Below are 17,899 nucleotides of genomic sequence, written 5' to 3'. Positions count from 1 at the left end.
AGGTAAAAACATTTCATATAAAGTCTTACCAGCTAGGGGAGTTTGGCCGCCTTTGTGGTTTGACTGACCAATCAAACTTCCGTGGATCGGCGCGGCCACTTTTCGCCTGGCCACCTACTCTCCTTTTTTGCCAAATGCTACGATCCGTATTCCGTACTAAGGAAGGACTAGTGGTGGCTATTTCGGATAGCGAACCTGAAAAAAATGTGAATGGCTGAAGTCTTCATAGCTAGTATACTTTTCAACTTATAAACTAACTTTCAATTTGTCCAAAGTTTTTGTATATTTCTTTAATTTTCCTTACATGGAAAGAACATGTATGCGTATCGGGTTTTTTTCTGTGCTTGAAATTACTGAAAAGTTTTAACAGCTTTGAGAAAAATTAAGATTGGTGAGTCATGGCATATTTCCATTACATGTAGTGACTGGACTTATATTTCATTTTTTGGTTTGTATTATAATTCCATTTTCATCCTATCGCATGATGATGATAATTCAGAAACGAATGGGTAGTACCGGTGGCCTGAGAACTATCGACTTGCGCTTCAGTTTTTTTGGGGGCTCCCAAAATTACATTTCCTCCAAACAGTGAACCACATAGGAACACTTGTAACGTGCGCGGAGGATTGTTTTGAAGCTTAGAAGCCTTGTTTGCATGCAATCCTAAGCACTGAAGAGCACTAGTGGTCAAACTGAAGTGTGTGTAATTTACATATAAAAGCGCGCCCAGCGACAAGGTCGATGAACGGTCGGCAGTTCTGAAGGCCCGAAGAACGTCACAAGGTACGATTTTGCTTTGGGGGACTGACAGATCTTCATATACTCTGTTGAAGCGTTCAACGTAAGGTCATCAGCTTTATGGTCAACTTCAGAACATGTACAACTGACACCATTCCCCTGTTGGGCTTACCATGGATTGCACTTACGTCCGAATCAAGGCAACAGGTGTGTGAAGATAAATTGTCAAGGCAACCACCATCAACGGATCATATGGGATCTGAGGATCGCTGAAGTACTGATCAAAGAGAACTGCGTGGAAAGGGTTTCAGTAACTCCTACGGTTAGGTATAAAGCTTTCTCCTATGCATTTATTGTGTTAGGGCTTTGTGTTTATTGGCAGAGCCCGTGTAACGTGGATGTTCACAGCTGTTGGGGGAACATATGGGATTTGTCGTCGTTTCGATAACCGGCCGTGCTATTTTATGTACTGTACATGTACGGAGGCCAGGGCACAGAGAGATCTAAAACTTCATGATGCGCCTCTCATAAACACACCAGCTTATTTAGGCCACATTTCTGGGTGTTGACAGAGAGTCCTGTGGAATATATTTGAGCACACTTGGCGTGCAGGAGTTTGTGTTAAGGATCCACTTGATCTGGGCGGTAACATGAGTAAGAAGGCCGCCCGCACCATACTAGAGTACGTCCTGTACCCGGACATGGAGGCGGACGAAAATGTCGCCAGCCCGAAAACAATGGCAGCTTCGGACGATAATCGGCAGGAGAAATTGGGGACTGTTGGCATCGGAGAAAAGGAGACAACAAGAGTAAAGAACGACCAACAAAAGGCAGTCATCTGTACCGACAACAACAATCGGGTAAGTAGGAAAACAAGGCTCAGCGAGGTCGTTCGATATAGCGGAGGGCATCATGGTATGTTAAAATGGACCCACTGAGAGGGAATCGATTCGACAAAGCTTTTAAATGCAGTCAAGCTTGTTTACCTGCTGTGTGTGTACAGGTTGTGATAATGTTTTTGTAAAAATGGAATGTTTTTCTGGTGATTACACATATTGTCATAAAACCATGCCCAAATTAACATGAAGGTGAGGCAAAATCCTTTTTGTCGACCATTTTATAAGTTAGGTCGACTGTTTACAGTCATCCGAGAGTCATGAAAGAAGTCTTTTCCCCGTAAAACGTTATTGGTGACCCGGTATGAGAGACATTATAGAGTACGCATGATGAAAACGTACTACTTTTTTTGACAACAAAAGAGGCAGGTGGGTCGAGTGACATAGGCACAGAGACACTTTCTTTTAATTGTGCAAATGAAAAGGAAACGCCCAATTATCACGATGAAGGAAATTTGTTGATTGATTGAAGTATTTAAAGGTCAGCGTAAATATTTGATACGATTAAGGTCAAGAGTGCTTATGTACTAGCCGATACGGTACTTGTTTTCTTTAATCCAATCAGTGCACTCCCCTTTAGTGGGGGACCATGCATCGACGAAAGCGTACAAACAATTGGGGTGTTGGGATGATATCGCCGAAAAAAAGCAAAAAGTGCTCACATCTAGCGTCAGAATGTATTTATAATTAATAGGTATTCTGTCGGTTTGAGGTTATACATGTACCTACATACATGTACTCGTAAATGGGTTGTCGCAACTACCTTTCACAGGCTGAAGTCGAGTTCAATAGATGGGGGCGCATTGGTCACGTATGTCATAATGCCCTCTTTGTCTGATATCAATTTTCAAGTGGATTTGGTTGCTGGTTAGCAGTAGCGCCATAGCTATAGCGTTACTAGGATATGTTGTTTCCTGCGCTGTCGCTTCGTTTGGAAGGTCCACTTGCTGTGCCAGCTTGGCTAACCGAAGTTCGCCATCTTTCTCCAACCTGTTCAGCCACCTGTTACCACCACTTAGCTATAGGTCAGTCGTACCGGGCGTCACAACAGATTACCGTTAACGCAGGACTAAATTGGTAAGACTTAAAGACTGAGTAAAAGTACAGTGTTACCGGTTTGATCGGTGTCGTAAAACGAATCAGCTATTATCAGAACTAGTGTTATCATGTTTGTCTCTTGAGATTGTCTGACCTGGTGTAACATGTCTTCATAGTTCAAACTTATATCGTCAAATTTGAAAAAAAATATGACAAATCTTTGTGACGTTTCGTGCAGACTGTGGTCTCTGTGGACATTTGGAAAGTAACCTTGACATTGAAGTGAACTGTGGTTTCTAGCTTTGCTGGTGTAGTCACACGTGTATATCGGATGTACACCCATAGGTTCTGTACTCTTGCTGATCGGGCCAGTGGACTGATATTCACAACTCAGGCGCGGTTTCCACCGATGCCAGTGCTCCGTGCAGAAGCTGTCCCTAGTGACGGTCGCTTCTCACAGGTTCGGGTCGTAATAATGTTAACATTAATATTTCTACAGTACTCGACTTGCATCCAAATTTGCATTTGGTTTTTGCTGACCCTCCTCTTCGGGCATTACCGCGGCTAACTTAGTAGTAGAAAATGTCCTTTGTCGATGACTGGAGCTATACCATGGCAATCATAAATTGTGTCTCTGATTGTGACCTAACGGTGCATGTAAATAATCCTTCCAGCTATACACATTTCGGCAATCTAGGAGCTTTAAAATGCCTGCCATGGCCTCTTAACCATGCAGATTATTCGATTTCTTGGATGCAAGACATGACAGATAGTAGCCACCTAGGTGACACTCAGTTACAGAACGTTTCTAGTTTTCATTGCATACAAAGCGGCAAGTCCTTTATGGACAAATATGTATGTATGTGTCCGGCATGTTTTGTTATGTGACGATTTACATGTCAAAACACTAGTACTGTTGTTTATCCGCAGCCCCAACAGGAGGACGAGGTGAGCGATGTGGTGATCCAGGCGGTGTTCGGGGACCACATCTCCCCCGAACAGGTCAAAGCCGGGATCAAGTTCAACCCACTGTACTCAGAAAATGCCAATTCAAACGCCGCCAGGACGCACTACGGAACCTACAACTACCTGGACGTGCATCACCTGAGGTCACTGCATACAAAGGAGGCTGCGCCGGAGTTCCACTCCCCTGAGTCACATCACATAGGGACCAATGGGGACGTCATCGTACCAAACGGTTCAGAAAAGCCGGCTTTTGTACAGCTGGATGCCGCACTTCGGAAATCTGAAAACGGACCCAGGAAAAATGGAATCTTAGCAAACGGCCCTGCCGGAAAACAGAAAGCTAACGGATGTGTTAAATGGGCACCTCTGCCGCAACTTGTCAAGAGCGCCTCCTTACAGAAGTCCAACAATGCACGCACACAGGACAAAAATGACAACAAGGAAAAGGTCAGCAGCTTCGAAATCCTTTATAAATACATGTATCTCAGAATATAAGCATTCTTTAGCTATAGTGAAAAGGGAAACTTTTATATTCTTGAAAAGTTTGTCAACATGTTACTCTAAACATTTTCTAGTAGAACAGAACGTTCCGGATACAGCTTTCATCTACATAAACTAGTGACCCAAAACGGGGGCTTCAAAAGGTTTACATGCTCGATATCGACCGGAAACTTGTTGAGAAAGAGCTTAACATGTAAATCATGTCAATGATACCAGGGCACTCTGATAAAGTACTCGATGCGATAGTATTCTGATAAAGGCCCTGTCAAATTCACGAACTTCCCACGAATGCATTCCCGAACGCCAGCCCTCTGACCAGATTTAGGCCACGCCTACTTTCTGTATATGACTCAAAACGAATTTGAGTTAAATTGCAGTCAAATTTGATCCCTCAACACGCCCCGAACGCTGTTGACTTACTCCCGGATGGTTGGCTGGGGCTTTGCTGACTTACGGTCGAAAACCAGCCAACTGTGATCACACCTAGCCTCCCGAATGTTTGAAACATTTTGAAAGCCGAATTCGCCAGCCAACTAACCATGGTTGGCGGGCGTTCGGGAGACCAAATTCGTAAATATGTGACAGGGGCTTCGCTATACTAGTATACAGTATTTCCAGCTAGATAAAAGCGTTACGTGGTGACCGTCAGACTAATAAAAGCGCATGTTCACCATATCATTTATGGCAAGGTACATTGTATCTAACCTCCTTGCTTCTGGTCAGTCCAATTAGTTATCACCATATCTCAGACGCACTTATATTATCATACCTCACCTTTTCAGAAAGCGTCCAGTCGTCTGTACGATACAACTGACGCCATCATGCACGGGTACGACACTCTCATCTGGAAAACTCTGGAGAAGAAGAAAAGACGATACGTTCTGAGAGCCTTTCTGTGCGTGCTGGGCATTTTGATACTTCTCGGGCTGTTCGTCATGGCTGTGGTTCTCCCGCTGTACTTCTTCAATTTCTTAGGAGGTTGATACGTACCGTGCCCGCACATTGTATGATCTGTTGTGTGAGAGGTTAACACTACGTAAAACTTTATGTACATGTACTGTATACGAGAAACATTTCGCATGAGACTTAATGTATTGCGAGTTCAACACTCCCTTAGAGGCTTTATATATTGTCTACGAGTTTATTACTCCGCATTAGACAACTTAATATTAATCTTCGCCTTAGATAATTCATTAGGACGTATTTTAAAAGCTACAAATGTTGGTGTGGTATTGCAATGAGTCTGCCAAACCGGAGTGGTAGCATTTACATACCTTATGTTACCCACTAAGTGTATAAATCTGTGTGTCTTTACATAAAAAAAAACACCTCCTTTGTTTTGAAGTATCATGCGTGAAGGATGTTATTCCTTTATGATGTAAAGAAGATATTACATAATAGTACATATTACAGAATAAAGACTGTACTAAATGTCCACACTCCTGTTCACAGGCTTTTTATTTTTTGCTACATGTCAACATCAATTTTTGAAAATATCATTAGCACATTGTGATGTCTCCCCATCACGGGTTCTCCATACTGTACTCTCAGTTTACATCATCAGTGGAATTGAACATATTAACTAAACCATGACAATAAATATTCACATTGTATTACCAGAAGTTTTTGCACAGATGGTAACTGACATGGTGTCAAAACAAAAGGCATTGGTTCGTTCTTGCATGTTTATCACTAAGTTCACCATAAATAAAGGGTACATACATGACAAGTTATGAAATAGAGGACAAATAAAAATATTGTCTTTTCAGTAGTGACAGATCGAATACTGGAAGGACATGGACGCCTCCTTGCACTTCACAATTGAACTGCAGTTCTTAACACATTTTATGTACATGCTCTGCAGGTAATTATTCAAAGCTATCAGCTTCAATGGCACAATGAGAGGAACTGCATGTAGTGCCAGCATTGCCCCTATATAAGTACACTATGTTATACAATACTGCACTGCTCAATGTCTACATGGTACCAGGTCAATGAACAAGAAGCAAAGGATGATAGAACATTGTGGTAGTAGTTATGAAGCAGTCTCTATGAGGTATCAGTCTTGAGATATTATGGTGACATGTTGGATTTAACAATATGAAAATCCACTGAAATTTTGGTATCAAATAATGAAAAGATCGCGATATCTGATCTACTGCTCTTTTTGGCAGCATTAGTCAATCCCCCGGGACATCATTAGCCAGAAATTGTGGCATGAGACTGGCAGCTAGCTAACACTGATCACTTTCTGTTGGACTTCCATACCTATGTGGTATTCCTAGAGTTGCACTTTGGAAGACCTACATCTAAACTGATTGGTTGATTGATGTTAAGTTAAGTTTCATGTTAAGATGTGCTATAAAAAGTATGCTTCCTTCTGTATCAAGGTGCCTTACTCCTGTCATAATGCAAGTGGTGAAGAAAATATTTCTCATCACCATTTCTTGGAGACTCCAAATCTCTTACCAAATTCAAGTGATCAGTGTTAGCTGATAAACCAATGCTAGCTTTCCTCAAGTATAACTTACACCATGTTTTGTTTTTCTTAGAAACCAAATACAATTTTTCTCATGTACAAGCAATGAACCAACTGGGAGAGGGCACACATGTATACACCACTTCTTAAGAGGGGTCCCTTGTACTGTGGTTTGGACATATGGTATCAGAAGAAACTTGTGATTCCATGCTACTTATGGCACTGACTATATTCATGCTGTAGGCAAGCCTTTGTGTGATATGTATAGCGACATGGAAATGCACTGATTTTGCTGTGATTTCCTAATCATTACGGTATATGAATATGCCAATTTACCTCAAGCATGGGGTCAAAATTGAGACAGTCATTGCATAACTTGCACCTACTTCATGGTAATGTTAGGGTAGCAAAGTTAGTGGTGGTGTATATATTTCAGCTGTACTGACTGAGCCAAGACACCGTGGTAACTGTCAGTTGTAGATACATTCTTGGTATTATAGTAAGACCACAGCTTGAGGTATGGTGTATATGAGGTTCAAGTGTACCTGACATTCACACAGTGCGTACAGTTTTGTGAAATTTGTTGTTGGTCCTTTCTGTTGTGCAATGTAATGCCTTTATTTTTGCCATTGTCATGATGTATGTGCATTATATCAATTTGAAAAGTTTTCATGTAATAATGTACCATGTAATTGTGTGGTTTATGTTATGGCTGGCCATTTTGTTTTTCACATCCCACTATTTCACATCCATGAATGGCACCACAGTATAGCACTTGGTTCACACCTGTCATGTGCACTGATGTTGCTTAATAACACAGAATATACTCTTCACATCAAGGGACCTGGAAGATTTTTGTCAGAGATATCTGTCAGTAACAACATTCACAGGGCTTATATATATATATATATATATGTATACATATATATTTACGAATGCATGTATCTCCAACCATTACAAAAGAATGTCACAATCCAGAACTTTTCCAAGACTGTTCCACACTTCAATAATCTTTGTAGTTAGTGAGTATTTACTTCTGCCCATTCTTTAAGGCCAGGAGGCCTCATACTGGCATAATCATAATCAAAGTTGACTGCTAGGTTTGTTAGCCTGAGATCTCTCCTTCTCCAGCTTATGTCTGCTGTTGGGTAGTAACTGTTGGAGTAGACATGAGCTAAACAAGGCTACATTTCAGGCTAAGGCTTTGACCAAATTGCAAACACTAGACCATCTGTGCGTACATGTCACGACCACCCAGCCCCACCCCTGGTTCACATCTAGCAGCTGCAGGACTATTGCTTCCATGATATTGTTGTCTGTGGAAGAGACCTGGAGGGGATCATGTCTAGAAGGTACTCGCGGTGGCGGTCGGCGGCGGAGGACGGCTTGTTCTGCACGACCTGGTAGGGAAACATGCCCGGCTGCATGTTGGAGGCCTGGCCAAAGTGGCTGAAGACGTGTGAGTTGCTGCTGCGAGACTGGCTGTGGAACTGGCGACTATGGGCTTGGAGAAGCTGGGAGAAAAGAGAGAGGATACTTTTCACTATAGGATCTACTTATGTTTGTAACTTGAAGGATTGGCTGTTTGAGACTACAGGTAGGGGGATGTTGAACAGTTGGGACAAAAAAATGGGAAGAGGGGCTACCCTGTGGTGTCTTTTTGTTAGGGTAGCCTAAAGCAATGGAGGGAGAGAGCAGGTCTTTATTTCTGTTGCCTTTACTTTGCATTAGCAGATACTTCATAGCTATGACAAAATACACAATCCCTAGAGTTATTACATCAATTCTTTCAATAGAATAATTCCTTGTTGCAAGGCTGCAACACTTTACCTGAAAGTATCATTCTACCCATGGAATGAAGTGTTAAGAAGTGGGTAGCTATGCTCTATAAGGGCTGAAATGTTGCTATACTTTGTAAGGGTTGAAATGGTTAGTTTAATATTGCAAGGGCACAGAAATTTATGACCTTACCTTTTGAAAAGAAAACAAGTTGTTTGTGCACCACTGCTAATATTTTACGTTAGTGCCCTTTACATTGCATAGATACATATATGTGGTATGGGAAGATGCTTTAATATAAAGTACAAAGCAGAGACACGAGTTTGCCTGAGGTCCACAGGAAACAGAAATGTTCACAAGAACTGGTCCACGGATACGCAGGGCTGATGACACAAGTCCCACTATACTTTGTAAAACTGGTGGGACACAAATAAGTGTTATTCTTTCAAAATTTGGAAACACATACACGTACACATGGTGAGGTGCATACCAGAATTTAAAACATCAAACAGTTGATACCTGTATTTACCTGAAAACACCCTTTGGTATCACAGAGGTGCAGGATGCATTAACTGCTAACATTTAAAAGTACCAAGAAATATACTTTTTGCCAATTTACTAATGTCATTATTTCCCCAAGACGAACCAACTAAAGATGTACAGCAAATATTTCCTGCCTTGTGTGCATTTCACAGAAATCTATACTGGTAGCCTCAGTCAACTTGGACCAATGATTTTTTTTCAGTAAAACATCAATAGTTCATGAATAGCCAACTGTGAAAACATCTTTGAGAATGGAAGAATTTACAGGGAGTTTGTTACTGTTCTTGGGAACACTTTTTTCCATACATACAATAGCCTGGGTGCCATTTGGTTTACCGGAGCTCCCATTCTTGCTCCAGTTAACTAAGCAGAATGGCACTCAGGCTAGGAAAATACTGTTTGTCTCACCACAGTTATTCTTTTAACACTGTTTTGAAAAAGCTATTTTATACTCAATCAAGGGCTACTGGATCATTCCCATGTGTTGACATTTGTTACTTTGTTTTGGGTGCAGTGACTGCATACAACACAAATCTTATGAAACAAAGCATCCTGCCCATAATGCCACACACAGAAGCCTGCAGTACATGCTGCTCCATCGCAGTTGGCTGACCTTGGAGGTGAGAAGATTGGAACTTACCCCAGCCCTGCCCCTGCCCCGTCCCCTGCCCCGCCCCCGACTCCTCACCTGCTGGTGGGTGCGCAGCTGCTGCAGCTGGTGCTGGTGGGTGGTGGTCAGGTTGGCAGGGGAGGAGGATGAGGGAGTGGAGGAGGAGGTGGGCAGAGTCTGGTTCATGCGCTGCTCGATCTCCTGCTCCTGCTGCAGGGCCTGCACAAGTAGAGGAGGGACACGGTACTGTCAACAGTCATGTTTGGTTAACATTCTCCCCGCTGAGCAAGCTGGTACCAAACTTGTATTGGTTAAGGGGCTAGGCAGCAAGGAGAAGGTTTAGGGAAGGTGAATTACTGCAGTTGTTCTTCATTCGTATGAACCAACTGTGTTAAATCAAAGGGAATCATGTTACGAGTTTTCAAGGTCAACAGCGAACAAACACATCACACTGTAACAATTGTTCCCATATTTATCTCACGAAGGCTTATGATTAAATATAATTGATTGTTAGATAAGCCTTTCTGATCTTGATATGCTGTTGAGTAAAGAGGAAAGCACAATGATAGGAGAAGCAAAACAAGAGTCTAGACTCTATCACTACATAAGCAACCACTGCATATCTTTGATAAAAAAATATAAAAAAAAAACTGAACAGGAACCAGTGTATGTGAGAATTATACAAACACTGCTTCACATGTCTTAATCGTACCCACATACACGAGGTGACATTTTACAAGAACAAATGTTGCCTGGTTGCACTTGATGTGAATAGAATTTAGTTTCGAATTAACATTTCATTCAACCTATATTAGCATTGCCAATCTCGCCTTTTTTCCAAGAGACAGTGGACAGTTGATACAAATTACCAAATCAGTCCCCAGAATTTTGTTGCATTTATAGTTGATGCATTTGTAAATAATTCCTAATAGTGCAGATATGTGCTACAGCTACTTTGATTCTCTACTGAAAGCCAAAGCTATGCACTGAATCTCATCTTTAGCTTTCTCTAAATCAGAAATTATCTGATTTTAGAATTTTCATGCTTCAAGTTTCATTTATATTGAGGTGTATCCCCAAACAGTAGAATACTTAAGGGGCAAACAAAAGGTGTGCTGGGAAATCTAAACTTCCACTCAAACACAGTAGGAAGTAAGACAACAAACCAGGTAGTGATCAGCACTGGTTTGGAGATCCATCACTGAACTAACCTGGGCAGGGAACAACAGCAGCAACATAGATTTCTTCACAACCCAGAACCTTCACAGAAAAATCTGCTGTTGCTTTTGTTTACCTCTATTACCAGTTATCACTCTGAAGTCTGAGATACTTTCTGGTATTGAATCACTCAAGCATTGAAATTATTATTGAGGTAATAACTCTTTGCTATTGATAACCATTAAGACAATCAATAAGCTGTGAAAAAAAGAATTCTTTGTAAAAGTGATGGATATCCAAATCCCAGCCAACAACACAGCCAAAACCAGATCCCATCCAAGCTTGCAAACAAATCAACAAAAAGCTGCACACAGTTACGCTTTCAAAGTATCTTTACAATTTAAAAAAAAATCATTGATGTACTACTTCCCTGGAACTTGTACATTATAAGTATCTTACCTTAACAAATGCTGTTTTCAGTCTGTTGGTATGTTCTGCCTTTAGTGCCTTCTTTTGGTTGGTTGTTACACACTGCTCACAGATGACCGTGGGGCTTCCTGGTTTCTCTTGTTTCCACATGGCAGAGAAGTCTGTTTTACACTGCTTGCAGGACAGAGGCTCTGGCTGAGCCCGGGCTGCATTCCTGCTTGGGTCCTGCATGTCTAGAATATTGTTCACCACTGCCTCCAGCCCGATCAGGCATATAAACTCATTGTTAGCAGCACTGGGCAGGAATGTGAGTTCTGGTGGTGGAGGCTTGGGGGGAGGGATCTGCAGTAGAGTCTTCTCCAGCTGCTTGCGGAGTGCGAGCTTGGCGGCTGCCTGTCTGCTGGCCGCAGTCTGAGGGTCGTTGGCCTGCTGCTGTTGGCTGGGCGGGGTCCCTGGGTGCTGCGACGCCACCTGGTGTACCTGAATGGGCTGGTACGACCCAGAAAGGTTGGACGTCGTCACGGTGACAGAATTTGCCTGATTGACAGGGCGGATCATCTGCAGGGGGATGATGTTGATGTTGGTGCCGCGCATCCCCACCATGTTGTTGGCGTTCATCCCGCTTGGCGTTGTCACGCGCGGTGCCATGATAAGCGGTGGCGGACCTTGCTGTCGAGCCTGCTGTACCATGGGTCCTCGCATGAGCTGTGGCATGCCGACCTGGCCCCTCTGGTTGGGCTGCTGCCCCCCACGGACCAGCGGAGGCGGGCCGCTCGCTGTGGGCTGCCGAGGGATTGGCACTTTACCACCTGGGGCAGTGTTTTCTCTCTGTACTTGAACCTGGCTCTGTCGAATCTTTTTCAAGAGAATTAGCTTCGCTTCCTCACTTTTCAGCTCCTCCTTCAGTTTCTTAATGACCTTGTCGTGATCCTCAGGTGACATCAGCCCGTTCTTCTTCTCCCCCTTGCCGGCGGACTTGCTGGCTGCGTCCTCGTCATGTCCGTTGGTGACGGGACTCTTGGAACCTGAGTCATCTGACAGGATGATGCAGTCCGGAGAAGACGCTCGGCTGCTGGGCTCTGTTCTGCTGGCATCACTAGAAACAAAGCAGAAGACAGTCAGCACTTTCAATTGGCCTCTACCACACACCATTCAGGACTACCGGGTATGACAAGATAATTAATGTGATAATCTGTATACAGTGTGTTCTGCTCATATTGTCTTGACTTTTAATCAACCATTTGTAAAAATCAAAGCACAATTCAGGGGTGCCTTAGTCAATCCCTGCTTTTGTACGATTTTGTTGAATTGAATAAATTGAAATTTAACCTAATTTTTTTTACAAGAATTGTTTAACTGGCATCTAGACTATCTAAACAGTATATACAGCCAATTCAATAAACCAAAGTTGAAGAGAAAATATTTGGGTTCATTATAACCAATACTAGTATCTTAAACTGGTGAATGCAAGCTTACCCATTTACAGCCTCTGATGTATCCATGTTGTCAACTCGTTCCTTCTTAATAGCATTTGTTCCTGATCTCCTCTCACTGTCACTTTCACTCTCACTGGCGTCTCGAGCTGACCTGGAGAAGTCCAACACCTCCATGTCCTGCTCGTTGGTGGTGGAGTCTGGGTTCTGTTTAGAACTTTTACTGGACATGGACTGCATACTGTCCTGACTGGCTTCATCTTCTGTGTTATTTTCAGAAGGTCTAGCCTTGCTGTCAGATTCAGCAGTTCCTTCCTCCGCAGCCTTGCTGCCTGTTTCGATGTCTGCACTCTCCTTCGGTTCAGCGTCTGCCTCAGCAGACTGTTCTGGAGATGTAGCCTTGGTGTCTACTTCTGTGTCTGCATCTGTGTCCAATTTTGGCTTCTTTGCTGCCTGAGCATCTGCTGTCTCCTCCTCTTGGTCTGATCCATCCTTTTCGTACGGTCTGGTGGATAAAAATGTGAAAGATATACATGTTTTTGTTTGTTCCCTTTTTTGGAAAACAACTTGCATTGAATCACAACATACAAGAACACTAAATCATACAAATGTCAGAGCACAAAGTTTTCTCATATCACTTTAAGAACTATTTAAAGAGAGTTCACTGGCATGATGATGCCTACCTCTTAGATGGCGATGGTGGTTCTGCTGCCTTCTCAGGCTCTACCTGCATTTCAGCCTTGTCTGGAACCTCTGCATCTACTGCTTCACTAAAAGGGACCCAGAATAATTCAGTATAATTAACAGGTGATCAGGAGTATTCTATAAATCAGTGAAATGTGCCCCCCACCCCCATACATTTTCAACTTTGAATACCATGTTTAAAAACTTAAGCATATGCTACAGTCTATTTTCTTACCTGTCTGTTGGCTTTGGAGAAGCATCCATTGTTATCCTGGTTCACCTGACAGCACTGATGATTCTGTCAATTTGCCTGTAGCCTAGGGAACAAAATGGCTTTTCTTATTGAACTGATAAAACACCAAACTAAATATTGAGCTGACCAAATACTTCCCATTTCTCTAATTGACCCTGGACTGAGGCTTCCTCCTGTAGATGATAATTGACATCGAAAAATTAAGGAACAAAAAACAATATTGAGGATCGTCTCAGATAATTTGGGACAAAACTTCTGCTGTCAATGTTTCAGTATAAAGTAAAATTGAAAAATTTTCAACTGCAAACATACCGGTAGTGATGAAACTTTTTTGTGTATAAATCTAATAAGTTGCTGTAACAGATTTCACAGTATATCCTTCAGATGTACCACCACTATTTACGACTACATGAGTTTGAAGTGCTGGGGAAGTAAACAAATATCCCAGGATGAAATCCATCAGGTAACAGATGAAAGGCCACAAAGGGGTACAAGTGGGGCAACTTGTAAGGTAGTCTCCACGGACCTTGTTGCTAGGCAACCATGACTGAAGTTCCTGGTCACATGAAGCTCCGCCCACTTGACGGATCTTATTACCACAACAAAGCCCTTGGCTACAAACTGGGAAACCCCACATGGGACAACAGAAAGCTTGTTGGCGATTGGTGGGCAGATGGAGAAAGCTGATTGGTCAGCGATGAGATCAACTCCAAATGTCCTACAAAACATTGCAGCACAATTTTGTGACACTTTCAAAAACCTGTATAGAATACATGTATATCTGAACTATTACTCATGTAAAGGATGGGTAAGGGGATGCTGGAGAGGTGACTGTACCTGAATGCTTTCCATTAGCAGTCTAGCATCATTGAATTCCGTGTTCAGCAGTAAAAGCTAATGTAATCACCAATCTTTAATTACCAAAGCCTGCATCAGTTGCTAATGAGCAGGTGGCTACAATTTATGCTCAGGTTAATTATACCCCACGGTTAAGTGCACATAAGAAATAATGATGCCATGTTTATCATATAGCGTGTCTGCGCACACTTTACTATTTTAGGTATGATTTCAACTTTGGAGGTGGCATCAAACACAAAAACTTCTACAGCTAAAATTCTGTCTTCCATTTCCAAAATCTTCACCATCTGACCCTCCCTATGTCAGTGGCTAAGGGCTGATTGGAATTTTGATAACAAGACAGCAAAACCGAAAGTGTTGGCATCATCTAATTACATCTGTATTCTCAATTCCAAATTTTCTACAACTGGCTGAAATCTGAATGTCTGGAAACATGATTGTCTGTGACAACCCTACTCATAATATCGCGTACTGAAACAATTTGTAGCTTACGTATACGGTGTATTACCATTATACCAACCAACCAACCAGCCATCCATTCAAGGGCACATTCATCACTGCTGTATGCTAATGAAGAAATAAAGCTGACCACAGCTAAGATTGTGCAGACGACACAGAATGTAGTCGTAGATCATATATAGTGTCATGATAACCCCTCATTTGACAAAACTGTCATGCATCTCCTTAGAATAATGATAATAAATTTTATACACACACAAAAAATATATAGTTCATCTGTGAAGAAATGGCACTTTTCCAGTACTTTTGATATATATACTTTTTAAAAGTAAAAAAAATTCTCATGCACCATAGGTTCTTACTGTAAAAGCCAGTAAATTGTATAAGGCAAATCAAATGACCATAATTAAAAATTGACAAAATAAGACCATCTATCCAAGAAGCTATATTTACCATTTTCTTCTAAAAAGACAAATCAGAAATAATATTTATACACAATGACATGTACTACATGTTTGTTTTGCATGTGCTGCATTGTGGAGAGAGACCTGTGTTATAACAATACACACTATGTTAGTTTGCACTAGTTACCAGACTGCTCCCCCCAATATACAAATCAAAGGTAGGCTACCAACTTCAAAGAAAAGAAATATTGATTTGAAGCAAACAGACATATTTCTAGCCACACCCTATCATTTCTAGAATATCTCAAAGCATGTTTTGCTAAGTAATCAGCTACCAGTAATGTGGAAACCAGCTACTATTTCTAACGTGGTGGACTTCTGAGCTACTGAATGTGGTACTTCATCAATTGACCTTGTAAATATGGTAATACAATGGCATCATCCTTAGTGTTAATCATAACAGCCTTTAATAAATTCTGACGCAATAATGGATGTCATCAAGGTCACTCACTCACACACTCACTCACTCATTTAACGTCTCGTGGTCCTCGTTGCTCGAGGGTTAGACATGATGGAATGTTGCCCTGGCCTGATTGCTGCTCTCCAACTGATTCTGTCCTGTGGGTCAGCCTTTTCACTGTTACAATCACCAGTAGTTGGATACATAAACTCAGATCAGAACTTAAACCTTAATAAGGGCATTGTGAAATTGTCGACCTAAAATTTGCAAACACTTTGTATGATGGTCAGAATTGTCAAGATCAGGATATTATAACATGTCCTTCAAGTGACCTTCCTTACATGTCCATGGTACTCTTCTGTTGTCAAATCCTAACTTAGTAAGATACACTTGACCTTGAGAAGTCACTGGAAGCACGGAAATATCATGCTTCATGCAGTTCCAATACCAATGGATAGTCACTTCCAAACAATGCCAACATGAGTACCGTAGATACTAGTGACAGATTCTTGTACACACGACCACTGTTATGCTGTTGAGGCGGGAAAATTAGCCAACTGTGTGAACCCTTTCAGTGACTGACAGCTATGTACAGTTACAGTATAACTAACTATTGAAGATTATCTGACACTGAAATGGCGAAGGTTGCCCATCGAAAAACTTGCAAACCCTAACTTCCCCAGCAAGCCATTTTTTTGCAGCAAGGGTGTTGTAAAGCCTTAGAACAAGAGTAAACAAACTCTAAGTGTAAGAAACAGCTGACACTCGGTGCCAGTAATATTTCCACGTATGCATGTGGTGTGTAGAAAGCCACAACATAAAAAAAGCGCAAAAAAGGTCTACCATAAGTTGAGGTTCTAAAACTTTGTTAATGCAAAAATATCTATGCAGTTGTGGGGTAAACTGGTTTTGTCTTGTCCTTTATCATACATCAGATAAATATTATTTGTGCTTGGAGAACTGAACTTGCAGACATAATTTGATCATCATATCACAGTACCACTGCATCCATGGAAACCAGCTGATCTGGTATAGGTCAGTTGAGTTCCCCTCACTTCAACAAGTCTTACTATTCTATTCTGAGGCTGCCCAGCTCTTAGGGGTGAAAAAGGGCCAAGATTGGAAATGTGGATTTTTCCCCACATTCAGCATCTGTCACTGAGCCACCTTCTTTCACTCTGGGGAGAAACATACTTTTGATCAGCAATCATTAAGCCGTTGATGGTCTGCAATAAAATTTCACAAAATATTCATGAAATCGTGTAATGTAAAGACACTGAGGACGATAGAAAATTCTAAATGATGTGTTTTTCAATGGTTGAGCAATAACCGATCCGAAGAAAGACGTGTCCAGCTGTTGACATCACATGTGGAAAGGACCTGATAAACACCTAGATTCTCCCTACCCTGCGGTCGTCTCTCGCTCCGAACCTTCTTCGTCCGCCGTACGAGCCGACAAAATGGCGGGCCAATTCCGATTCAATTGTCAAGTCCCACGTGAAACTACCGGCATTTCGTGCTCCGGCGTGTTGACATTTGGTTGAAAACGCCGGTACAGTGTTCAAGGTATGGACTTGGTGCCATAAAGAGAAGCACACTTACCGAAAAACGAGACCGCCCGACTGACGGCCGTGACCCTCACGATCCGCGGAGTGTCTCTCTAGACCTGACGCCTCGTCAGCGCACAAACGTGGGACGTGCGGCTTCCGGATTTTTTCCGATGTCGATATTCCCTCTCAGAACTTGTCGAACTTACCTAACTTGACTCAGACGAAAGTCTCACAGGTAAGATAAGACAAAGCACATTGAATATTATTCTTACACCTAAGACAAAGGCGGCTGGTCGGGCTTGGCTGTGGACATTCACCCCTTCTCACAATGGGGAAGAACCCTCAGCTTGGCACTGGCGTGGTTTTCTGGGATAGGGGTGTCCCAGTATGCACTGCAGGGCTAAAGACAACAAGAAATTTACAAACAAACATATCCTTCAGGGTATCACCCATATTTGGTGACCCCGCTCATGTGACTTGGGTTCGACCAATCGCATCGGTCTTGGGTTCGACCCCCATCAGCATCTCCATGGCAACACCTGATCAATCATAGGTCGAATCCGCTGAGGAGGCACTAATAAACAAGTTTGTTTACAGGTCAAGGTAGGTTGTGTGTTTTTACATACTCAATGAAGCAGTGACATCATCACCCTGTGAACAC

At 42.2% G+C, this 17,899-nt stretch overlaps 2 protein-coding genes across 8 annotated transcripts; one reads left to right on the top strand and one right to left on the bottom strand.

The window, feature by feature from the left end:
• The first annotated feature begins 960 nt into the window (after positions 1-960).
• On the top strand, positions 961-6,384 carry LOC109471862. 3 transcript variants are annotated; one of them, XM_019771270.1, is made up of 4 exons: positions 1,528-1,598; positions 3,018-3,132; positions 3,603-4,085; positions 4,922-6,384. In XM_019771270.1, the coding sequence occupies exons 2-4, from the start codon at positions 3,082-3,084 to the stop codon at positions 5,120-5,122; spliced, it is 735 nt and encodes a 244-aa protein (XP_019626829.1). In that variant the 5' UTR covers positions 1,528-1,598; positions 3,018-3,081; the 3' UTR covers positions 5,123-6,384. The 3 variants fall into 3 exon arrangements, with proteins under 3 accessions (XP_019626828.1, XP_019626829.1, XP_019626827.1); XM_019771268.1 differs by lacking the exon at positions 1,528-1,598 and adding an exon at positions 2,285-2,711; XM_019771269.1 differs by lacking the exon at positions 3,018-3,132 and having other exon boundaries at positions 961-1,598.
• LOC109471860 (transcriptional repressor p66-alpha-like) lies at positions 5,590-17,642 on the bottom strand. Of its 5 annotated transcripts, none has more exons than XM_019771262.1 (8): positions 17,291-17,642; positions 13,490-13,571; positions 13,254-13,340; positions 12,614-13,075; positions 11,168-12,233; positions 10,717-10,761; positions 9,581-9,769; positions 5,590-8,132 (listed from the first exon to the last, which is right to left on the bottom strand). In XM_019771262.1, the coding sequence occupies exons 2-8, from the start codon at positions 13,516-13,518 to the stop codon at positions 7,911-7,913; spliced, it is 2,100 nt and encodes a 699-aa protein (XP_019626821.1). In that variant the 5' UTR covers positions 13,519-13,571; positions 17,291-17,642; the 3' UTR covers positions 5,590-7,910. The 5 variants fall into 5 exon arrangements, with proteins under 5 accessions (XP_019626821.1, XP_019626826.1, XP_019626823.1 ...); XM_019771267.1 differs by having other exon boundaries at positions 9,629-9,769; positions 17,291-17,641; XM_019771264.1 differs by having other exon boundaries at positions 17,511-17,626.
• Positions 17,643-17,899: the final 257 nt, after the last annotated feature.

Source organism: Branchiostoma belcheri, unplaced genomic scaffold (assembly GCF_001625305.1).
Source record: "Branchiostoma belcheri isolate BF01 breed outbred unplaced genomic scaffold, Haploidv18h27 scaffold26, whole genome shotgun sequence".
Lineage (NCBI taxonomy): Eukaryota > Metazoa > Chordata > Leptocardii > Amphioxiformes > Branchiostomatidae > Branchiostoma > Branchiostoma belcheri.
This window is presented reverse-complemented; position numbering and strand designations above follow the sequence as displayed.

What these genes read in the sequence shown, in the direction of transcription:
- LOC109471860 (XM_019771262.1), bottom strand. Translation starts at nt 13,518, where the DNA reads ATGGATGCTTCTCCAAAGCCAACAGACAG. An exon ending in TGAAAACAGCATTTGTTAAG is followed by an intron (nt 10,762 to 11,167) that starts GTAAGATACTTA and finishes TTCCCTGCCCAG; the next exon opens with GTTAGTTCAGTGATGGATCT. An exon ending in CCAGTGCTGATCACTACCTG is followed by an intron (nt 9,770 to 10,716) that starts GTTTGTTGTCTT and finishes CTACTTGTGCAG; the next exon opens with GCCCTGCAGCAGGAGCAGGA.
- LOC109471862 (XM_019771268.1), top strand. Translation starts at nt 2,539, where the DNA reads ATGTTGTTTCCTGCGCTGTCGCTTCGTTTGGAAGGTCCACTTGCTGTG. An exon ending in GTTAACGCAGGACTAAATTG is followed by an intron (nt 2,712 to 3,017) that starts GTAAGACTTAAA and finishes GTACACCCATAG; the next exon opens with GTTCTGTACTCTTGCTGATC. An exon ending in AAAATGACAACAAGGAAAAG is followed by an intron (nt 4,086 to 4,921) that starts GTCAGCAGCTTC and finishes TCACCTTTTCAG; the next exon opens with AAAGCGTCCAGTCGTCTGTA.